Source organism: Aquarana catesbeiana, linkage group LG02 (genome assembly GCF_042186555.1).
Source record: "Aquarana catesbeiana isolate 2022-GZ linkage group LG02, ASM4218655v1, whole genome shotgun sequence".
In the NCBI taxonomy this organism is placed as follows: domain Eukaryota; kingdom Metazoa; phylum Chordata; class Amphibia; order Anura; family Ranidae; genus Aquarana; species Aquarana catesbeiana.
The window spans coordinates 142,386,073-142,411,752 of record NC_133325.1 but is presented as its reverse complement, the minus strand read 5'-3'; the positions used below and the strand labels follow the sequence as shown (position 1 = coordinate 142,411,752).

The 25,680-nt window shown below is 43.8% G+C and overlaps 1 protein-coding gene across 1 annotated transcript in view; it reads right to left on the bottom strand.

Moving 5' to 3' along the window:
* The window catches only part of LOC141127282 (sterol O-acyltransferase 2-like), a 196,812-nt gene extending 172,862 nt beyond the window's left edge, over positions 1-23,950 (bottom strand). Inside the window, exon 1 of the mRNA XM_073613568.1 lies at positions 23,863-23,950. Within this exon, the coding sequence (XP_073469669.1) occupies positions 23,863-23,950 (88 nt within the window). The remainder of the gene's footprint in view (positions 1-23,862) is intronic.
* Positions 23,951-25,680: the final 1,730 nt, after the last annotated feature.

Below are 25,680 nucleotides of genomic sequence, written 5' to 3'. Positions count from 1 at the left end.
GGAGTGAGAACTTTGCTCCTCCTTCAGGAAATTAAGAGTGGTGGGTCCCCATGTCTATTCCTGTCGACAGATGCTGAAAAAGCCTTCGACAGGGTAGACCGGGGACTCATGATAAAAACACTGGAATTTATGGGACTGGGACCTAGAATGATCCAGTGGATGCAAGCATTATATAAACAACCGACTGCAGTTATAAAGATTAATGGGGAGTCGTACCTCCCCTTCAAAATGAAAAATGGTATGAGACAGGGGTGCCCCCTCTCTCCGTTACTTTTTGTATTGTCTTTGGAACCCCTCCTCGCAACGATCCGGGCCAACTTAGACATAGGTGGTATTAAGATCGGGGAGGAAGAACACAAATTGGCAGCATTTGCTGAAGACGTGTTATTCTACATATCCAACCCTAGGATAACACTACCAAATTTACTTAAAACACTTAAACAATATGGAGAACTCTCAAAATTTCAAAATAAATCTTAACAAATCCAAGATTTTAAATATAAATATAAGTAAACAGGAAGAACAGAGCTTGCAAAAGGATTTCCAGTTTCCATGGAGGAAGAAGGGTTTAAAATACCTAGGAGTTAAGTTGGCGACTTCCTTTAAAGAAATGTATAAAGCAAATTATATTCCTTGATTGGACAAAATTAAAAACGAAATTAAAAAAATGTCATCAAGACCCCTTTCCTGGATAGGGCGAATCAACACGGTCAAGATGGTTTTACTTCCGAAGATTACTTATAAGTTTCAAATGTTGCCTATAGCATTACCGCACTATTACTTTAAAACATTAAAAACCATAATAATGAAATTTATTTGGCAAAATAAAAACCCTAGAATATCTCTAGCAGTCCTGAGACAGGGGAAAAAACAAGGTGGCCTAGCGGTCCCTGATGTTAAAAAATATTATTACGCAGTGGTATTATCACGAGTGGTGGAGTGGGCAAAGGAGAAAAGCGAAAAACAATGTGTTAAAATAGAAAATAATTTGTGTGGAGCACAGTTAAATAGCTTAGTATGGAACCCTTCACAACACAGGGCATTGGAAGCCAAAACGCACAAGATCACACAAGTTGCACTTAAAATATGGGATCTGGTCCACAAACAAAGTAAATGGAAGTATAATTCACCTTTAATTTTTTTGAAAGATAATCATTATTTTACACCAGGGAAAAGGATAATAGGTGGGAATTGGATAAAAAGAGATAATGCACAATTAAAAGACATAATTAATAAAAGGGAAAATATGCACATTTTTTGAGCTACAACAAAACACGGATTTAATGTTGATTAATGAATGGCGCTACCTCCAGTTAAAACATTTTGTAGAAAATTTACCTCAACCAATAAGAACAGCAAATGAATTAACGCCATTCGACCGGCTATGTTTAGCTGGTAATGCAAAAAAGGATATCTCTCGGCTCTATAAGATGCTATTGGCAAACGATGAACTAGAGGTACCGCCAAAAAAAAAAATGGGAAAAAGAACTAGGATCACTTGAGTACAAACACATGATAGGTAAGATTTTGAACTTAACACACAGCTCTGCTATAGATATTAAGACGGCCGAAATGAATTATAAGTGCTTGACGAGGTGGTATGCTACTCCTGATAAACTAAGTAAATACCAACCGGAGAAATCACAGGAATGCTGGCGAGGCTGTAAGGATGTTGGAACGATGGCCCACCTGTGGTGGAACTGTCACAAAATAAAAAGATATTGGAAAGAAATTCTACAATTTATGGAAATTACTGGTAAAGCTGTACCCGAAGACCCAAGGGTTTGCCTATTCCATGGAACAGAGGGTTCTGTGAAACAATATAGGGAATCAATAACTCCCCACTTGTTGAATGCGGCGAAAAGCCTTATACCTAAAAAATGGCAGGAGGAAGGAAGCCCCACAACACGGGACTGGGTCAATGCCATAGAAGGAACTTACGAAATGGAGGGCTTGAGATCTAGTGGGTCGGACGTAAGAGAGGGGTCGATGGACAAATGGGAATGTTGGCAGGAGTTTAAGACGTGGAAGTATGTCGAAGTTATGACTTGTGAAGATCAGGGAGAATAAGTAGATAAGAATGAAACTAAACAGACTTGACTGAGTGAGAAGAGGGCCTGAGGGGGGGGTGGGGGTACGGGGGAGGGGGGGATGGGTGTAAATGGTTTGTGTAGAGGAAAACTGTGTTGAGCAGTTTATGTTATATTTTTTTTGTACACTGAAATGTGATTTGATAAAATAAAATAAATAATTTAAAAAAATTAAAAAGCACCGGAGGATTGATGGATCTGGCACACATCATCAGGGGCTGGCCATAAGACCTAACAAGAGACATCCAGTTCCCAATGATGTAACGAAAATAGCAATGTGGGCCAGGTCAACACTTGTCAAACACCCACTGAAAAGCAATCCACTGCAGAACACTGTTCAGAGGCCTATAATTAGTGTAATCTAGCCCAACAGAACAGCGCTGAACGTGTATGTTTATTGAAGATTACCAAACATCTCAATATACACTATTACACACAGATGAACTTTAATGGCATCCTTGTCTTAGTCTGTAGGGTTCAATATTGAGTTGGCCCACCCTTTATAGCTTCAACTCTTCTGGGAAGGCTGTCCACAAGGTTTAAGAATGTGTCTATGGGAACGTTTGACCATTCTTCCAGAAGTGCATTTGTGAGGTCAGGCACTGATGTGGACAAGAAGGCCTGGCTCGCAGTCTCCACTCTAATCCATCCCAAAGGTGTTCTATAGAGTTGAGGTCAGGACTCTGTGCAGGCCAGTCAAGTTCCTCCACCAAAGACTTGCGCATCCATGTCTTTATGGACCTTGCTTTGTGCATGTTTTGGACAATTTCATGCTCCCAACTTTGTGGGAACAGTTTGGGGATCGCCCCCTCCTGTTCCAACATGACTGCACACCAGTGCACAAAGCAAGGTCCATAAAGACATGGATGAGCGACTTTGGGGCGTTGGAACTTGACTGGCCTGCACACAGTCCTGACCTTAAGCTGATAGAACACTTTTGTGATGAATTAGAGCGGAGACTGTGAGCCAGGCCTTCTTGTCCACATCAGTGCCTGACCTCACAAATGTGCTTCTGAAAGAATGGTCAAACATTCCCATTGACACACTCCTAAACCTTGTGGACAGCCTTCCCAGAAGAGTTGAACCCTACGGACTAAGACTGGGATGCCATTAAAGTTCATGTGTGTGTGTGTAAAGGCAGGCATCAAATCTTGCCGCCTCAACCTCCGCAACATCTCCAAAATATGCCCCTTTCTAACCAATGACACAACAAAGCTATTAATTCACTCCCTGGTCATGTCTCGCTTCGACTACTGCAACTCCCTCCACATTGGTTTACCTCTACATAGTCTATCCCCCCTTCAATCCATCAAGAATGCTGCTGCCAGACTCATCCACCTTACCAATCGCTCTGTGTCTGCTACTCCTCTTTGTCAATCCCTCCACTGGCTTCCGCTCACTCAACAAATTAAATTCAAAATACTAACTACTTACAAAGCCATCCACAACTCTGCCCCCAGGTACATCACTGACCTGGTCTCAAAATACCAACCTAATCATTCTCTTCATTCTTCTCAAGACCTCCTGCTCTCTAGCTCCCTTATCACTTCCTCCCATGCTCGCCTCCAGGACTTTTCCAGAGCCTCTCCAATCCAATGGAACTCCTTACCCCAGTTTGTCCAATTATCTCCTACTCTATCCCTGAAAACCCTCCTCTTCAGAGAAGCCTATCCTACCCACACCTAAAACTTTATTTTCATTTTCTCCATCTTTTTTTTTTTTTTTAATTATTACATTTTTATTAAATTTGACATATCCATTAAAACCACCTTCATAACATATTTATATTTATCACAAAGAGTGAACACATCTTTATCCATTTACCAATCCCCCCCCCCCCAAAAAATAAAAAAAAATAAAAATAAATATAGGAAACTTTCCCTTCTCCCCCCACCAAATACCTTATATTAAATGTGTTCCCAATCCACCCAAACTAAGAAAAAAAAAAATAAGAGGCTTCTATGAGCCATGTCCATATTACTCTTAACACCCAAAAAAGAAAAAACAAACAAACAAACACAAAAAAAAAAAGGAATAAATTACGAGGCTTCTATAAGCCATACTCCACCCCTTACCTATCTATAGTGAATATACGCCTCATCTTCCTTTAACCATATTTACTCCTTCTACCCCCATCCTATATATCCACCTTCCTTTACCCTTCCCTCCTATGTGCTTTGCCCCCTCTTCCCATTATTAATCCCACCTTCTTAAACATCAAGTGCATTACTCCTTCCCCCTACCTATATCACCTAGAAAAATGGAAGAAAGAGGGGGGATAAGGAGGTGAAAGGGAAAAGGGAGAGAAAAAAAAACAAAAAACCCCTCTCCTCTTCCCCCCCCAGAGGCAACCGCATCTGAGCCCAGAGACCATGCAGCTTTATATATTATTACTCTACACGATCTCCATAGAGCATTGTTCCCAACCTGCCCATATTACCCTAAATTTTTCCTTTCTATCTTTAATTGTATGTACCCATCTTTCAGCCTCCATTATTAAATTGACCTCTCTCTTCCTCTTCCAGTCCAACAGAGTTGGACATCTAGTCTGTTTCCATAGCCTGGGTATTAACAATTTGGCTGCATTCAATAAATGTGGAGTAATACTTTTCTTATATGATCTAATCGACATTGGTGTCCAATGAAATAGAAAATTTAAGGGCATTAATTCCATGGGTCGAGAGGACAACCTCTCGACCCATGGAGCGATCTCTTCCCAAAATACCTTAATCCTGGGACAGGACCACCATAGATGGAGATAAGTAACCTTTTGCCCACACCCCCTCCAGCACCTAGCATCTGCAGTCGGGTACATCTGTGACAGCCTTACTGGAGTCCGATACCACCTAGCTAGAAATTTATATGACATCTCCTGAATCCATGAACTTATAGATGTAGAGTGTGTTAGGTCAATAATCTTTTTAATTTGTGCTCTAGAGAGCCCCAGCTTTAACTCCCCTTCCCATTCTCTAATGAAAAAGGGAACTGTTTTATTTTGTGTCCCAAGGACCAGTCTATACATTTGCGAAAAGCAAATGTCTAGCGCTTGATATATGTACACACAGATTCAAATACAGTAAGAGAGTTTAATGACCTCATTAATGGTTTCAGCATATTGAAAAAACACACCAATTGATGGTATCTCCACTCCAGCATAGGTACCTTTCCCAGCCTTAATGACAAATCCGGGAGGGGGGCTAGTATTCCATGTGGAGCAAATTTGTCACATGTCGTGTCTCCATCCCTCCCCCATGATTCCAAAGATCACACCTCTTCTCCCGGAGGGAACCATGGGTACCCCTCCAATGGGGTCAGGGGTGATATCCAGGGGGCATAATCTCCCCGTTGATTATTTATTTATACCAGGTCGCTAATGTACTCCGAGTTAAAAGGTGATATCCATTTTGAAAGGCCCCTATCTACACTCGGGATCCAAGGAATTCCCGCCAACTTCCTACCTGCCATTATCTGTTCTAAAGAGACCCATATTTTATTTGATGAGTCATGGCACCAGTTCAAAATCCTCACCAAAGACATTGCCCTATAATACAAGGCTACATCTGGTAATACCATTCCTCCTTCAGATTTACCTCTGCATAGTATGTCATGGGCCAATCTAGGCCGTTTCTCATTCCATACAAATGATACAAAAGCCTTCCGTATAGTTTTGAAAAAGCTCTGTGGGAATACAACCGGCAGTGCGCGTAGAGTGCAAACCATTTTAGGCAGTATACTCATCTCTAAAAACTGGCCCTTCCATTTCTGCAGGTCCCCCATTATACCGGTCACTAAAATGCTATAGTTTAATTCATACAAAAGTTTGGGATCTGATGTAATATGTATTCCCAAGTATACCAATGAATTTTTATTCCAGATAAACGGATAAGAGCCCTGCAAAATAGTCTCCATTGCTGGAGGTACATGGCTGGGTAGAAGTATCGTTTTCCCAAAATTGATTTTCAAATCGGATAGAGTTCCAAATTTAGATACCTCTGTCATCAGGGCCGGTAATGATATCTGAGGGGAAGAGAGGTAAAATAATAAGTCATCGACATACGTCCCCAAGATTTCAGTATTTTTCCTCACTCTACAAAGAAAGGGCTCCAGTGTCATAGCAAACAGCAACTGAGACAATGGACACCCTTGTCTCGTGCCATTGCGTATTTGAAAATAGTCCGATAAAGTGCCATTCACCTTCACCCTCGCACTCGGAGTCACGTATAATGCTGATATCCAACCCATTATGCGATCACCCAGACCCATCCCCCTCAACACTTCAATCATAAATGCACAGTTCACCCTGTCAAAAGCCTTTTCGGCATCCATTGACAATGTCACTCTCGGGGCTTCATCAGGGCCGTGCATCCAATGGAGGATATGTAAGGGCCGAATGGTGTTATCTCTAGCCTCACGGCCCTTCATAAAGCCCGTTTGATCAGGGTGAATAAGCTTCACTATATGGTCCGGTAATCTAAGAGCCAAAATTTTGGCTAACTTAGTGTTGGAATTTAACAGGGAGATAGGTCTGTAGTTGGCGCAGTGTTGAGGGTCTTTCCTTGATTTAGGGAGTATAGTGATATATGCCAATAGAGCTTCTGGGGATAACGGATTTGAAGCACTGATCGAATTGAAATAACTACATATTGGGACCCCTAATCTAGAAATAAATTTCTTATAATATAAGTTCATAAAACCATCAGGCCCTGGACTTTTACCTATCGACAGGTTCAAAATTGCCTAGTTTATTTCATTCATGGAAATTGGTCTATTTCCTCAGTCACCGTGGATGGCAACGAGGGCAGAGCTGAATCTTCTATGTATTCTCTAATCTCCAATTTCCGCTGTTCCTCTATGCCATTCATGGAGCCAGCCTGAATGTTATTATTATTATTATTATTATTCAGGATTTATATAGCGCCAACAGTTTACGCAGCGCTTTACAATATAAAAGGGAGACAATACAGTTATAATACAATACAATACAATAGGATTAAGAGGGCCCTGCTCAGAAGAGCTTACAATCTAATGTTATATAGAGCCTCATAAAATTTATGGAACTCTGCCGCTATGGCCTGAGTTTCCATTATCTTTTTATTGTGGACTATTAGATTATGAACATGCCTAGAGTCTTGTTGTTTTTTCAGCTGTCTGACTAATAACCGACCACTTTTATTTCCCTGTTCGTAGGACCGATGACCAAAAAATCTATACTTATTTTTAGTTTTCTGATCCATACATTGCGCCAACTTGCACCGCAAGGTCTCCAATTGCTGAACATCTGCTGGATCTAGGCAGGGCCGGTGCTAGACTATTTTGCACCTTAAAAACACTGAATGGCTTTGCGCATTGTCATTAAATAAAAGTACAACACACTTTTTGATCACAGATCCCAGTGTGTATTTTGTGAAAATCTGTCAGTGCACTTTTTAATTATTTCACTGTGTGCCATTATAAAAAATATACAGTAAAACTTTGGTTTGAGTGTAACTTGGTTTAAGAGCGTTTTGCAAGACAAGCAAAATGTTTTCATAAATTTTGACTTGATATACAAGCGATGTCTTGATATACAAGTAGCGTCATGTCACAACTGAGTATAAAAGAGGAGAGACGCCTCTAAGTGAAGATATATGGTTATGTTTAATGAAGGTACAACATTTAGCAACTCATATGGTTGATGATTAAAACAGACACATCTAAGTATGCAGGCATCCGGGGTAAAGCTGTCCACATAGACCATCCTCCTCACCACAATCAACGTCATCCCTTCCACGCTGAGCTCCACGACCATCCTTCATGTCCGGAGGATGGTCTATGTGGACAGCTTTACCTCAGGTGCTTGCATATTTAGATGTGCCTCTTTTAATCAACCATGTGAGCTGCTAAATGTTGGACCTTCATTAAATGTAACCATATTGCTACACTTAGAGGCGCCTCTCTTCTCTTTTATACTCTGTAGCTCCTGGTGGATTTTGCTTCTAATCCCCTTGTGGAGGCTTCCATTTGTGAATGGACATTTTATGGTTACACAACCTATCACATTGCTATAATCTTTTTATATGGACCATAAACTGAAGGAATAAATGGTTGTGGAATGAATCATCTGAGTTCCCATTATTTCTTATTGGGAAATTTGCTTTGATATACAAGTGCTTTGGATTACAAGCAAGTTTCTGGAAATAATTATGCTCGCAATCCAAGGTTTTACTGTATTAGTGGCGGAACACCAGGGCCCGATTGCAAGTGCGACCTTTGTGACCCTGGCCTTTCCGCCTGGATTAGGAGCATCATGGGCCTGGTGCTGAGGATTTTGGTGGGCTCTGGATTATGAAGCCCCTTGCCCTGTATGCTCCGTTAAAATTTTCTCTACAGCCCCACCTTAACCACCACTTGTGCCTAGGCCCTCCTTCCATCACCACCCACTGCACCTGGGACCCCTTTCCTCATTATCTACAGTGCCAGCAGCCTCCCTTGCCTTACCAACCACTGCACCTACAGCCCTCTTCCCTTACCACCTACAATGCCTGTAGCCCCCCTTTATTGCAGAAATACTACAGGAGAGGGTCAGAGACTGCAAAATGTACTACAGGAGAGGGTCAGAGACTGCAGACATAGTACAGGAGAGGGTCAGAGACTGCAGACATAGTACAGGAGATGGTCAAAGACTGCAGACATACTACAGGAGATGGTCAGAGACTGCATACATAGTACCGGAGATGGTCAGAGGCTACAGGTATACTGCAGGAGAGGGTCAGAGACTGCGGTTATAATACAGGTGATGGTCAGTGACTGCGGTTATAATACAGGAGAATACAGGAGATGGTCAGAGACTGCAGACATAGTACAGGAGATAGTCAGAGACTGCAGACATAGTACAGGAGATGGTCAGAGACGAAAGGTATACTACAGGAGATGGTCAGAGACTGCAGTTATAATACAGGAGATGGTCAGAGACTGCAGACATACTACAAGTGTGTCCTAGCAGTGACCAGTGTGGAAAAACATTGATCACTGCACTATGTGTAAACAGGAGTTTCCAAGATATAACAAAGTGCCAAAAAAAACAAAAAAAAAACTTTACTAACAGACAGTCATTTCTCAAGCACAGGAGGACAGTAAATGGTTAACAGATCTGTGAAGCTCCCAGCCTGACCAGCTAATCAGGGCCGTCTTTAAGATTGATTGGACCCTGGGCAAAAAAAATGTTTGGGCCCCCCCACTCAATGCAGTTTTGCTCTCCACCTGCTTTGAGACATACAATAAAAAGCAGCTAGATTCAAAATCAGTTTACTGAATCAGATCAGACAGTGATTGCGATTGGTTGCCAAAGGTTACAGTGTATCATTACCATTCATTGACTGGTTGCTAGAGGTAACACATAATTTCTGCTTGTTGATTGGTTGTTAGAGATTATTGTACATCAATACTGCTCACTGATTGGTTACTATAGGTTACAGCACATCATTACTGCTTATTGATTGTTGCTAGAGGTTACAGCACATCATTACTGTTTACTGATTGGTTGCTAGAGGTTACAGCACATCATCTCCTCACTGCCTGCACACTATGGACTGGGGAGGTGAGGGGGGCCATTAATAGAAAGAAAACTCCTAGGGATCCTAGGACTCCTGGGGTCAGTGGCAGTGCTGGGGGGAGGGGAGCATGTGATCAATGGCAATGCTGATTTTTTTTTATACTGACCACCAATATAAAGAGGAGTTTCAATACTGGCCACCAATGAAATAGGGGTTTACACTGACCACTAATGTAATAGAAGCATTCGCAGTAACCACCAATGTAAGGAGGGATTTAGACTGACCACCAGTGTAAGGGGGGAGTTCACATTGGACACTAGTGTGAATGAAAGGATTCTACACCAAGCACCAATGTAATGAGAAGATTTACACTGACCACCAATGTAATTGAGACATTTAGCCTGCGTTCACATTTGTGCGAAAGCAGGCAAAATCGCTTTCCTGACACAACAGAAATGTGCTGCCCTTTAGCAGATACACAGCAGTGCCATTAATTGTTAATGACACCCTCATCCATCTGCTGACATGTGCCTTGGCATCGTGTGATTTTGGAAAAGGGTTTGGGAGTTTCTTCCTCATTTGTAGCGCATAGAGCAGCCCATTGAAATGAATGGGCTGCTCTACACATGACCTACATCTTTATCCACCAGGTCAGTACACCTTTGCATCCTTAAACCCATGCTAACCTCTGCACCCCAAACCTCCTCCATCCTCTCCACTCCCCCTCCCCTTTAACTCTACCTGCCTCCTCTGCTCATCTTTGCACCCACCTTCCTTACCTCTATACATACCCTCCCTTGCTCACCTGTGCACCCAAACCATAATTCCTTCGCTGCCTACCTCTGCACACCACACACTACCCTCCCCCCACCAATTTGCTTACCTTTGCAGAACAGGCTGATGATAGGCGTAATGACCACAGTTGTAGGCAGGACTTTCAAGCATGCCCCTTTACCTCCCCAGTGGGCAGCATTCAGTATAGGTGATGATGGCTATGACCTCAGGGGGGCATGATATACATATGAATACCACCTCTATTTACATATGAATCCTGCCGGTCTGCCACTATTAACATATGAATGCAGTCACTATTTACATATCAATGTTGGTATTTACATATAAACACAGGGTCTGCAGGTGAGTCATCTGTACACAACAATAGGGCAGAGCTGGGCAGCATTAGTAACAAAACTTCACACTGAGATATCAGGACACAGCAAGGGACTAAAACCTCAAGGGATAAGGGAATTTAAACTGGGATAGTTGCCAAGTATGAGGCAGCTGCTTTGGGCCCCACAACAATGACAGGTGCCCCTTTTGCCCTGCCTTAAAAGATAACAAAGAAAATGTCAAACAAATCATGGATGGACTCTGGCACATATAGCTATAGAATCAGCTGAAGTTGCAACATCTTGCAGAAGTCTAATCAGCATTCTCCTGTCCTGTGTTCAGTGTAAATAAAAACAGAGATAAGAAGCAGTGTGAGAAGACTAAGGGGAAGTCATCCCTAGATCAGTGTGATCACTGCCTATTCTACACAATGCATGGGAGAAGGAGAACACACTGATACATTTCTGCAGCCAGCATTGTGACATGTTTGATCTCATACCTTCTTCTTTTACAAAAGGTTTTATTGATAGTCATAGCAATTACACAGTCTAACAGTGTAGAGAATGCATCATGAATAAACATAACATAAAATTTAGCATCTTATAAGTAAAATAAGTATGCTAGTAAATCAAAGAAAAACAAAACAGTAAGAATATAACAGAGGCTGAAAACAGTTGTAAGTTGGAAACATGAAAATGGTTGGACACACTAAGGTTTCAGGAATGCCCATAGGACTGCATCCGATTTTTAACAAATACTTGAAAAGTTTGTCTCAACAGGGGCCTAACTGTAAATAGTCCTGAGTATCTATCCATGTAACCATTTCATCCGAGGCTATGCCCGGTGGCCAGATTGATTCTTAAGTGCAACTGAGAAGTAAAAGCATTGAGAGGGAGTTTAAGGAAAAGCTAGGGGTTGAGATTAGCTAAGAAGGGAGGAGTAAAGAATAGGGGGTAAGGAGAGAAGAGGAAGAAAAAAAAAGGGAGGGGGGAGGTGGGTCCTCGCGGTGGGGAGCAAAAGTGCATTAAATCCAAAGAAGGGTGGTATAAAATCTGGTGGGTTTAGTAAATCTCATACCTTCTTCATACTCAGCTATGTTGGATCCTCTCCATCCTGCCCAGCTCTGGCCACTAGCATCTTCTGGTCAAATGTGGCGGGCTGGACAATCTGATTGGCTAAGGAGGTAGTGGAAGGCAGAGCAACTTAGTAGTCATGCCCTCCCACTCAGAAGAGCAGCGCTTTTGGCTTCCTGCCTTATTACACACAGACGTCCTTCTCCCTCCAGCATGTGAAAGCCTATGGAAGGGAGAGGGGAGAAGCTGCATGCACCCCTACAATTCCTTCCCCCACACCCCTACCACCTACCCTACCCCGCCCATACCTCCTCTTCACCCTACTCCAGCTCCATACCCCCTGCCTTTACCACCATGATTACCATCATCAGTGGCGGCCCGTCCATAGGGGGCGCCTGGGTGCCATTCCCCCCCCCCCCCCCTTCCAGCCAGCAAAAAAAAAAAAAAAAAAGTAAAAAAAAAAAAAAATTTTTTTATTACTGGCCTTTTAAAAAAAAAAAAAAAAAAGAGACAAAAAGGTCCTTAAGTGCACTGTGTTCGGACGCCGGACTGCATTTGCGGGCGTTTAGCCCGCCTTGTGGCGTTTTCTGAAGCGCCGAGTAGCTTCCGCCCGGCCATAGTAATAGATACTACAGGCGCCGGGCAGAAGCTACTCGGCGCTTCAGATTTGATTGACATCTGCCCTGAGTCAGATGTCACTTCCTGCTTCGCTCTCTCATTGCGCCCGAAAGAGGAAACAGGAAGAATGCTGCTGCCAGTGTGAAGGAGACACCGCAGGAGACCCAAGGTAAGTACCGCTGTGTGGAGAATGGGGGGGGCAGAGGCTACATTTGGGGGGGACAGAGGCTGCATGTGGGGGGGAGGCAGCATTTTGGGGGGGATAGAGGCTGTATTTGGGGGGGACAGAGGCTGTATTTGGGGGGGCAGAGGCTGCATTTTGGGGGGATAGAGGCTGCATTTTGGGGGGGACAGAGGCTGCATTTTGGGGGGGGGCAGAGGCTGCATTTGGGGGGGGACAGAGGCTTCATTTGGGGGGGACACAGGCATGCTGCATTTGGGGGGGACAGAGGCTGCATTTAATGGGACACAGGCATGCTGCATTTGGGGGGGACAGAGGCTGCATTTGGGAGAACAGAGGCTGCATATAATGGGACACAGGCATGCTGCATTTAATGGGACACAGGCATGCTGCATTTGGGGGGGCAGAGGCTGCATTTGGGGGGGGCAGAGGCTGCATTTGGGGGGGCAGAGGCTGCATTTGGGGAGGGACAGAGGCTTCATTTGGGGGGGACAGAGGCTGCATTTAATGGGACACAGGCATGCTGCATTTGGGGGGGACAGAGGCTGCATTTGGGAGAACAGAGGCTGCATTTAATGGGACACAGGCATGCTGCATTTAATGGGACACAGGCATGCTGCATTTGGGGGGGGGGGCAGAGGCTGCATTTGGGGGGGCAGAGGCTGCATTGGGGGGGACAGAGGCTGCATTTGGGGGGGGACAGAGGCTGCATTTGGGGGGGGGACAGAGGCTGCATTTTATGTGACACAGGCTGCATGTAAGGAGGGCCTCCGCTGGGGGCACCTGATGTAAGGACGGACTGCTGGGGACGCCTGATGGCATCTGGTTGTAGGTGACGTGGCTAGTGACACAATCGGGGCTCCCACTGATTCTGCATTATGGTGAGTTGAATGATTTAATTTTATATTTCAATGTAATAATAGAAATAATGCGCTTCAATCATCCTGACACCATAACAACCATGGTGCCGGGATGATTGAAGTGCTAACACCAGGTGTTTGGAGTATCTTTATCTGCTGATTGTTAAACTTTCTAGAATACACATATTTCTATTGTTGTGTAGGATCTGGGGATGCTGTCCCTCTCTCCCTCTCCCTCCATCCCTGGTTCATCTCAGACGCTAACCACACCACCTTAGAGCCACGCCCACTAGTTGCGCACATATTATTCTCACAGGCGCACTCCAATATATATTTTTTTCCCACCTAATATATAAATAATTTAATTTTCCACCTCTTTTTTACATAATAATTTTTTAATATATTTTTTTATATATTTTATATATTCTTTATAGAAATTAGTTTTTATATATATTTTTTTTCATATACTTTTTAATTTTCTTCACATATACTGTATATTCCCATATTTTTTATTTTTATTTTTTCATTATTTTTTATCTTATTTTTTCATTTTTTATTTTTCTTTTTTTTTATTTATCTTTTTATATTTCTCAATTTCTATTTTCAAAAAAATACTTCCCATCTCTCACAATTTGATTATCATTTCCCTATGTTTTATCCCAATTCTTTTTTTTCTCCTACCATCCTTCCTATCATTTAGTTCCATAACCCCCCCCCCCCCCACCCCACATTCTCCCTGCGCTTACGAGCCACGCCACTATCCCTTCTTTTTGCTGGCGTGTGTTAGACACGTACCAACGCTGCCAGGCCACTCCTCTGTACCACCCCTGTCCCTCCCCTCCTCTCCCTATATAACCAACACCATCATGGCCGATATCCATGCCTGATGAAGGAGCACGCATGCTCCGAACGTGAGCACTACGGCCACGCCCCCCCGCTCTCCTCCACCTGACGTCATCCTCCCACGTACTTGCTGACGCGCTGCCAGAGGGAACCCCACGCCTCGGAGCTACGGACTCGACCGCTAGCGGCCGAGGCCAGCCTCCACCACAGCCCAGCTGGTTCCGGAAGTGACTCTGCGTTGCCCAGGAGACATTACCAATGCCTGTTTTAATCACACAAATGTGAGTGCACAATTTTAAAATATTAAAGCTTTTGTTTTAACTACCTACTACCCTTAGAGTGGCGCTGCTTTTCGTTCTGCTTTCTCGTACCACAGAGTCCCTTCTACTCTGACAAGCTGGCTGCCGCTCATCATCATCATAGATGCCTTTACCATCTCTAACTGTTTTTAACTGCTTGTCACCCCCTGGACACACCTGATCTCCCATGCCACTGCCCCTTACCTATCCATCAGCAGCACCACAAGGCTACCACTAACCAGCCGCACCAAGCTTCTTGCTGTCCTGGTCCCCCATCAGCGGCTCTGCCGGGAGCTTGGGGGGGCGACAAGTAGGGGAAGGGGTGAGGCAAGGGTCAGCTGCGCCCCTAGTTTGCCTAGTGGGTGCACCGGCCCTGGATCTAGGTGTCTTTTATGTTTAATCTCCAACTCATTAATCTCTTCCAGCAGATATACTATCTCTTTTTGTTTTTCTTTTTTGATCCATGACCCATGCGCTATCAGTTGGCCCCTAATCACTGATTTATGAGCTTCCCACACAGCCTGCTCAGATACTTCTCCCGGCACAGTCATTTCAAAAAATGTTTTAATCTTAAAAGACAGTGCCTTCTCTACTCTGTTATCATCCAGCAATGATTCATTTAGCCACCAAGTCCTTTCTAGGGGACTTGCAGAAACTGGTAAAAAAGGTCAGAGTTATAGGGGCATGGTCTGAAATTGTTGATTCTATAGTGAACGAGCGAGTCCTTTCCAGGTAAAACTGGTCCACTAGGAAAAGGTCCAGACGAGAATAGGTGCCATGTACTTTAGAATAATAGCTATAGTCCTTACTCCCATTACGTGTTGCAGGCCATCCATCCACCAGATGCAAGGAGCGCAAAAGTTGTTTTAGATGTTTTAACGCTTTAAAAGATATAGGGGTTTTACCTGTTGATGTATCTTTACCTGGGTCTAAGGTAAGATTAAAATCCCCTCCCAGGATCAAAAATCCCTCTTTGAACTTCTCCAAAAGCTTCAGAGTTCTTACAAGAAAATTGACCGTTCCTGTATTTGGCGCGGAAATTGAGGCAAATGTATAACAATAGCCATGCAGTCTTCCCTTTACAAAGAGAAAACGGCCTTCTGGGTCCATTTGTGAGGCTATTAAAACCATCGGGCATGTCCTTCCAAAGGCCATTGTCACCCCCCTTGCCCTTGCAAAGGGAGGTGGTGCATGGTACCACTGATGTAATGGCATATTTGGAACTGACCTCTTTACAAAATGCGTCTCTTGCAGGAAAGCCACGTGTCCACCCTATGATGGCGCAGCTCCTGCCATAGAGGGCCCCTTTTCTGGGGTGAACATAAACCTCTTATATTATACAATATCACTTTTGTTGGGCCTGCCATTACTTATAGACCTACTACCTACTCTATTCCTCTGGTATCCGCTGTCTCTCTTTGCCGACGCCCCTGGGAGGAAGGAGAGGGAAAAAAAAAAAAGGGAAACTGGGAAATCATGAAACCCTCCCCTCTTCCCCCCCCACCCACCCCACCCTCTCCTCAGTATTCCACCCAAAGGAATACATACTAATCGGGAGATAAATCTGAGTGTGGGGGGCACCCTCACCTGTCAGTCTCTCCGTCTTCCTGCTATACTGCAGGATCTTAAATCCCTTATATCGGACCTGACCTAATGGGTAACCCAAACCTTTACCCCAATACCTTAACATGCATCCCTCTACCCCAGGCAACCTATTACATTCCCCCCCTTATTACTATCTTATCTATAGGGATCCCTTATTACCTTATCCTACTGATATTAATTCAGGGTAGGGGGACTAGAGGTGTAGGAGGTACAAAAGGGAAAAAAAAAAAAAAACACAACCCCACATATGCTTAATATCTTTTATGACCATCTTTATGATCCTTTACCATCACCTTCCCCCACAAAAAAAGAAAAAAAATATATAGCACCTTGGTTCCCCCAAGCTTACCAACTCCCTACCAAAAAAAAAAAAAAAAAAAAAAAAAAAAAAAAGTAAAAAGGTAAGGGGAGGAGTGTAAAAAAAGAAAAAATTAAAAATAAAATAAAACATAATCTGTGGGGGTGAGGATACATAATTTCATAAGCACCAACACCCACAATTTGTACATAACCTTCATAATTTTAACAGCCACCTTTACAATCACCTTCTAAAAAAAAAAGGGGGGTGAAGCAAGACAAAAAAATGGGAATGGTGAGCACTGGGCCCCCCCCAAAGAAAAAAGGAATATACAGTGGGGACGGAAAGTATTCAGACCCCCTTAACTCTGTTACATTGCAGCCATTTGCTAAAATCATTTAAGTTAATTTTTTTCCTCATTAATGTACACACAACACCCCATATTGACAGAAAAACACAGAATTGTTGACATTTTTGCAGATTTATTAAAAAAGAAAAACTGAAATATCACATGGTCCTAAGTATTCAGACCCTTTGCTCAGTATGTAGTACAAGCACCCTTTTGATCTAATACAGCCATGAGTCTTTTTGGGAAAGATGCAACAATTTTTTCACACCTGGATTTGGGGATCCTCTGCCATTCCTCCTTGCAGATCCTCTCCAGTTCTGTCAGGTTGGATGGTAAACGCTGGTGGACAGCCATTTTTAGGTCTCTCCAGAGATGCTCAATTGGGTTTAAGTCAGGGCTCTGGCTGGGCCATTCAAGAACAGTCACTGAGTTGTTGTGAAGCCACTCCTTTGTTATTTTAGCTGTGTGCTTAGGGTCATTGTCTTGTTGGAAGGTAAACCTTTGGCCCAGTCTTAGATCTTGAGCACTCTGGAAAAGGTTTTCGTCCAGGATATCCCTGTACTTGGCCGCATTCATCTTTCCCTCAATTGCAACCAGTCGTCCTGTTCCTGCAGCTGAAAAACACCCCCACAGCATGATGCTGCCACCGCCATGCTTCACTGTTGGGACTGTATTCGACAGGTGATGAGCAGTGCCTGGTTTTCTCCACACATACCGCTTAGAATTAAGGCCAAAAAGTTCTATCTTGATCTCATCAGACCAGAGAATCTTATTTCTCACCATCTTGGAGTTCTTCAGGTGTTTTTTTAGCAAACTCCATGCGGGCTTTCATGTGTCTTGCACTGAGGAGAGGCTTCTGTCGGGCCACTCTGCCAGAAAGCCCCGACTGGTGGAGGGCTGCAGTGATGGTGGACTTTCTACAACTTTCTCCCATCTTCCGACTGCATCTCTGGAGCTCAGCCGCACTGGGTTCTTCTTTATCTCTCTCACCAAGGCTCTTCTTCCCCGGTAGCTCAGTTTGGCCTGACGGCTAGCTTTAGGAAGGGTTCTGGTCATCCCAAACGTCTTCCATTTAAGGATTATGGAGGCCATTGTGCTCTTAGGAGTGCAGCAGAATTTTTTTTGTAACCTTGTCCAGATCTGTGCCTTGCCACAATTCTGTCGCTGAGCTCTTCAGGCAGTTCCTTTGACCTCATGATTCTCATTTGCTCTGACATGCACTGTGAGCTGTAAGGTCTTATATAGACAGGTGTGTGGCTTTCCTAATCAAGCCCAATCAGTATAATCAAACACAGCTGGACTCAAATGAAGGTGAAGAACCATCTCAAGGATGATCAGAAGAAATGGACAGCACCTGAGTTAAATATATGAGTGTCACAGCAAAGGGTCTCAATACTTAGGACCATGTGATATTTCAGTTTTTCTTTTTTAATAAATCTGCAAAAATGTCAACAATTCTGTGTTTTTCTGTCAATATGGGGTGCTGTGTGTACATTAATGAGGAAAAAAAAAATGAACTTAAATGCTTTTAGCAAATGGCTGCAATATAACAAAGCGTGAAAAATGTAAGGGGGTCTGAATACTTTCTATCCCCACTCATATATATATATATATATATATATATATATATATATATATATATATATATATATATATATATATATATATATATCATCATGGTTCCCTCAAGCTCACCAACTCCCTACCCCCCCAGAATAAAAAAAAAAAGTAAAAAAAAGGGGAGGGGTGTAAAAAAAGAAAAAATTAAAAATAAAATAAAACGTAATCTGTGGTGGTGAGGATACACAATTTCATAAACACCCACACTTTGTATATAACCTTCATAATTTTAACAGCCACCTTTACAATCACCTTCTAATAAAAAAAAAAAATTAACATAGAGTCCCTTTATCCCTTCCCTCTCTAAATGGGCCCTACCATGCCCATCATGTCTCTATGTTCCTACTTGAGCGATTTCTCCGTCGAGTTCCAGTAGGCACTTGTTGCCATTGATCAGGGCGCTGTAAGGGATTCCCAAAATTGTACTTTCTCCAGTCTTCAAAATCAGTAGGAGGCAAGTCTAATAATTCTAAAAACGACTGCAGATCGTCCCTAGTGCGAAGGGTTGCCATCTTACCATTTCGAGAGGCCGTAAGACTAAACGGAAACCCCCAGCGGTATTTGACTTCTGCAGTGCGCAAGACCTCCAGCAGTGGCCTAACATTTCGCCTTGCATTAATGTCCGGCGTGACAAGTCAGGGTAAGGTGAGACACACACTCCATCATAAATGATTTCAGCTTTACTTCGGGCTATTTTCACAATAGATTCTTTCACAGTAAATGTATGTAGTTTGCATATAATATCTCTTGGTCTCTCCATATTTGGGAGAGCATAAGATGGAATGCGGTGGACCCTGTCAACCTTGATATTCTCTGGTGCTGAATCGCCCATTATCTAACAAAATAACTGCTGGACAGTTGTAAGCAACTAAGGCATCCGAATTGCTTCTGGTACTCCTTTTAATATTTTGCCTGCGATCCCTGTTCTCATGATCGTCCAGTTGATCCCTATATAAATTTAGGGCCTTCTCATGATATTTCACTGTATCTTGAATATCCGTTACTGCTCTTACCACCGCCTCATGCCCATTTTCAAGTGTCTCTACCCTATGGCCTAATACATGAGTATCCTCTTTAAGGCCTTCCACTGCCGCTCTTAATTCTTGGATATCTGTTTTAGTAGGAAGGGCTTTAAGGAGCTCTCTAATGTCCATCTCTAGACCCTCAGCGTTCCCCTCCATCCTCGGGGACACGTTACCCTCACTCCACGCAGGGTTGGAGCATTGCACTGCCAGTGAAGTTTGTCCTTCTCTGGGGGGAACCTGGCTCTATCACAGTCCATCCCCGTTCCTTCACCATATTCTCCTCCACATACACAGGGGGGGTTCCATTATCTGTCCCTATACCCTCCCTCAAAACAAATGCCTCCCCTGCTGTGGCAATCAAAGGGGTCATAATATCACAGTCTTTAGGTTCTTTTAGGGGACCATCTCTGCCTCCACTCGCTTCAGACTCCAAATCCTGCTCCCTTCTCAATGGTGAGCTATCATATAACACTCCATTCAGACCGGCTCCCGTTCGCTCCCCTGGGGGACCCAGGCTCTGAACCAGGCCACTACTAGATCCGGGCGCTGTCCTCCCTCTCCCCAGCACCGGGGATCCCCAGGCTCCGGCCTGTACACCGCGTTCTGATACCTTGGAGCTGCGATCCGGTGTCTGGGAGCTGCGGCCCGGTGTCAGGGAGCCACGATCATGCCCGCTCACTGAGTTCCCGCTGGTCCATTACTCTGCGCCTCCCCGCTGTCTGTCTCTTAGCCTGGCGTCCACCCTCCATTGCACGTGGTGAGAGGTATGCACATATCCCTCCAACTTGCTGTGCTGTCTGTCATCTCCGCTCTGTCTGTTTGCTCTAGCTGCAGGCGTCTGCTAATTGCCATCTGCTAATTGCCTCATAGCCTGGGGGATGGAGAATAGAGTGGAAAGCGTCTACTCAGCACATCCACTCATCCACTACACCCTTAATTTTCTCCATCTGATGATCCCCCACAGCTGTTACCTTTTGTATCGCTTGACCCTCCTTCTAGACCATAAGCTCTAACGAGCAGGGCCCTCTGATTCCTCCTGTATTGAATTGTAACTGTACTGTTTGCCCCTATGTTGTAAAGCGCTGCGCAAAGTGTTGGCGCTATATAAACCCTGTATAATAAATAATAATAATCCCAATACTTTTGGTAATATATAGTGTATATTTTATCTATCAGACTCTGCACTATTCAGGTGTGTATAGACAGCAGGAGCTCTAGGCTGCCAGACTAGGATACAGCATTTGTTTCTCATTCATCGGAAGAAGGGGGTACTTTCTTTATTAAAATGAATAATGTGACTGGATAGTGCTGATATGTGTCCTTTTGACTGGAGCATGACTTTTCACCACAGTGTAATAAATATGGATTGTTGGAACCTAAATTATTTTAAATTGGAAGCTGTGGAGTTATGCTAAATCAATAACTATTAAGAGGTTATTGCAGTGGTTAAAGTCTGTTAGTATTAATTAATCCTTTATTATGTGTCCTCTATCAGTAGCTACCAGTTGTCTGAAAACATACCAGAACAAGGTTACTACAGGAGAAATATCACTTTTTGTCCATGTACACTTCAAGTACCCAATAAAGAGAGTCTGAAAAAAAAAAACAAAAAAAAACAAAACCTTCCCCTAAAGGCTAGTTTACACTAGGGTTAGTCCTCTGAAGAGCGATGCATGGTGGATCCCTCTTCAGAGGGCATTTAACAGGCAATGAGAAAGTGTTAGGTCACCTCGCCACTGCCTATTTAAGCCCTGCAAACCCACACCATTGCGGCCACATGGAGGGATCACAATAGCCTGCAATTGCTGACAACTTTCTAAAAATGTTAATTATCTGGCTGAAGTTCTCACACAACTATGCTGCAAGCTCGGAATTTAGTCAGAACTCTGCATTCTTTCTCTGGTTAAATGAATAGGAAAAAACTTAAACTAATGGATCAGCATGACAGCCAGATAAATCTGAAACATTGGCTGCTTTGACCTTTGTGACACCACATATTTTGAATAAATTGTGGAACTGGGTTTCTGGAGTACTGGGGACTTCCTTCTCTACAGCAAAATCAGGAATGCACTTCAGTTCATGACAGAAATGTTTGTAGATTACACAGGTAAATAGGCATGCACAGGGGGTGAGCCTGGGCACACCCTAATCACTATGTGCGGTGCCGATTCCCCCACCTGCCCAGGCTTACCCCTGAATTGCACCTCCCCCCAGAGTGCTGCTGTCTTCCCTCCTATCCTCTCCCCCCGGCTGTTATGGGGGATGTTTCAGAATGGAGAACGTGGGAAGGGGCTATTAAATATGTCTAAATAAAACACACTCACACACGGTGTTCATTCGTAACTGAAGCATAGTAAACTGTTTACTATGCTTCAGTTTGTGAATGACAGGAACCCATTCAGCACAGAGCACTTTCCATTCATTCACTGTCCAATGCAACTGAGGCTGCAGAGAAAGACATAAGTGTTTGAGCTTTGGGGTGCACACCCTAATGCAATAGGCTGTGCACACCTATGCACGGGTACAACGGGGAGTAGCCATGTCCCTGGGAATTATTTTAACCACTAGCTGACCAGCCGCTGTCATTATAATGTGGCAAGTCGGCTCTCCTGCGCAAATCGCTGTAGCTGTACGTAAGTTTGCACAGGCGCGACAGTGGGTGGGCGGGCATGCACCGGCGGTGGCGCAAGCCCACTGCGGGAGCGTGCCCATGGGTTGGGCGGACTCGATGTCCTTCGGTGGACCCCGATCACCTTTTACACAGGCAGAATGGGGAAATGCCTTTGTAAACAAGGCGATTCCCCGTTCTGACAGGGAACATGTCAGAGACCTACTGTTCTCAGTGATCGGGAACAGTGATCTCTGTCATGTCCCTGGTAGCCCATTCCCCTACAGTTAGAATATGTTGAGGGAACACATTTAACCCCTTGATTGCCCCCTAGTGTTAACCCCTTCCCTGCCAGTGACATTAACACAGTAATTAGTGGCTAGTTATAGCACTGATTGCTGTACAAACATCAACGGTCCCAAAAAACATGTCAAAAGTGTCCAATCTGTCCGGTGCAATGTCGCAGTCCCGCTACAAACACACAGATCACCGCCATTACTAGTAAAAAAAATGTAAACAATAAAAATGCCATAAATCTATCCCCTATTTTGATGCTATAACTTTTGCGCAAACCAATCAAAATACGCCTATTGCGATTTCTTTTTACCAAACATATATGGAGAAGAATACGTATTGGCCTAAACTGATAAATATATTTTTTTTGTGATATGTATTATAGCAAAAAGTAAAAAAAAAAAGTTTTTTCTTCAAAATTGTCACTATTTGTTTGATTATAGCGCAAAAAATAAAAAACGCAGAGGTGATCAAATACCACCAACAGAAAGCTTTATTTGTGGGAAAAAAAGGACATCAATTTTGTTTGGGTACACCATCAGACGACTGCGCAATTGTCAGTTAAAGCGATGCAGTGCCGTATCGCAAAAAAATGGCCTGGTCATTAAGAGGGCAAATCCTTCTGTGGCTGAAGTGGTTAATATGTTTGCAACTATGTATTATTTCTTGGAAGCTACAAATAACAGTATTAATTTTGTCCCCAATGTGCAGGAAGTTTAGTAAACTAATATATGTGTATAGCTATAGTCACATTTAGCGTTTTGGGATCTCGGGCGTAATTGCTGCGACTGTGCCCGCAATGTCAAATCGCACTGCATTTGCAAAATGCACATTTGGGTGCCCTTCATTTTCAATGGCACCTAAATGAAGTGCAATTACCGCAAGAAGCTTGCCGCCCAAAAGAAGCTCCTGCTCCTTTTTGGGCAAAAAGGCTTTGTGTGTTGCAGTTTATCAAGATAATTGCAGAAAAACTGCACCGCATTTTAGGTGCCATGCATTTTGCGATTGCAGTGTGATTTGAGATCGCGGGCAGAAACACAGAAAGGCTGCCCAAGATCCAAAAATGTGAATGGAGCCTAAAGCTGGCCATAGATGGGTCAGGACTCAGGAAAAACCTGTCCCGATTCCCATTTCCCCCATTCACCACGTTCAAGGTGGGTAGGGGAAAACCTCTCAGCTGTGTCTATGTATTCTGACAGCAGGGAGACTTCTCCATGGTCAGAATACTCAGATAAGATTAAGTGGAAATTTTCCAACAGGGTAGTTGAACAGCAGTTGATCGGTAGAGCAATTTCTGTTCAACCACAGAGGCCAAGCATGGATCGAAAATCAACCAGTCCTTGCTGAACCATATAAATTTTCAATCTATCCATGGCCAGTTTAAGAAGCGCTGTTGACCCACAAAACATTCATAAAAAAAAACAATCGATCAGACAGACCAAATCATAAGTAATTACCATTTTGTTCTGCATAGGTTTGGTCCTTGGTGGAATTGCTTTTCCTATTCCGTACTGTGGAGTCTGATGAGTCCTCAGTAGCTGCCATGGTGTTTTACTGCAAAGATGTTAGAGAAGACACACTCTCATAGTATGATCAATCGTCTTCTCCCCTTCCCCCAAACACATAAGAGTTCTCTCAACTCAATTATCCAAATAACCTTTGGAGTTAAAGGGAACTTTGAGCCATCTATACAAATTATCTTATTGCAAGAAAAACTACAGCATTATATATCTTTCCAACCTTCCAATCCATATCTAATCTGATTATTACTCAACTTATAGATGTTTCACGTTCTACTCTGTAACCATGCTGACAAACTTAGAGGTAACATGTGACCTTAATCAGTTTGTTCACAATATTTTAATAATTGCAGCAAATGCAGTTATATTTTGGCATTTATTAGATAAAAAAGCAATAAAACTGGCACACAGCTAACAATTGCAAAGTAAAAAAAGTCCCCCTTTGACCTGTTGCAGATGCCTGACATGCCCTTTCCTATAGTCTATAACTCTATATGAATAACCCCTATTTAAAGGGGGTTGTAAAGGCAGAGGGATTTTTTTTAATCTTTATGCATAAGATTTTAAGATGCATTAAGCCTTCTGTGTGCAGCAGCCCCCCCTAACACTTTCCTGAGGTCCCTCTCTGTCCAGCAATGTCCACGAGTGTCTCAACTGTCCGAGATTCACCTTCCAGATTGGCTGAAACACAGCAGCGGAGCCATTGGCTCCCTCTGCTGTCAATTAAAGTCAGCTAGCCAATCAGGGGAGAGAGGAGGCTCCATGTCTGAATGGAAACAGGGAGCTGTGACTCAGCTTGGGTGCCCCCATAGCAAGCTGCTTGCTGTGGGGGCACTGAACAGGAGGGAGTGGCCCAGGGCCGGATTAACATAGGGGCTGATGGAGCTGCAGCTCCAGGCCCCTGCCTAAAATCGGCCCTCCCCAGTCAGCAGTATAAGCCTGATTTCTCATGTCCATAAACTTCTCTGGGACAGGAGAAGCTGTGTGTAAATGGAGGGGTTTCTGGCTGCATCTGTGTTGGCTCACTGTGTTTATTACAATGTCACAGTGCACAGTTCCCCCCCTACACAAATGCTCTGCCTTCCCCCCTCCCCTCTCTCCCCTTTCTCTCTGTGTGCAGTGAAGGAGCCGTGTGGGCTGGGAAATTATGAACAGAGCAGCCGGCAGATAGAAGGTGAACACATATGTGAGTGATAAGCTTCCAACCATCCAAGTGTGAGCTCAGTGACTGGACTCTTATCTCCCTTCTCTCTCCCCCTCTTTTACCTTTATCTTCAGAAATGGCTCTTATAACTGCAGTCAATATGTAGACTCGGCTCCTTGTGCTTTTAGGTGGGTTCACACTGCTTTGCTGTGTTTTGGCCCATTGCTGGTGTATCCGCAGTTTTCCTGCGTTTTACCCACAGTCCTATTGATTTCTAAACTGCAGATACACAAGCAGTGCGCCCAAACTGCAGCAAACCAGTGTGAGCCCAAAGGCTGTACACACCCCCCCTCTATAGAACTTGGTCTGATCAATACTCCTGGCATTCATTTTACACACAACCATACCATCCCAGATGAGGAGGGGTGGGGGCTTCAGGGATTTTGTTTGACTATGCAGGTCCTGTCCCTTCTACCCATCCTGGAAGAGTCCTGGAGGAAGTGGCAGGCTGCTGGTGGCAAGTGGCACACTGTATCTGGTGGCAGGCTGCTGGTGGCAAGTGGCACACTGTATCTGGTGGCAAGCTGCTGGTGGCAAGTGGCACACTATCT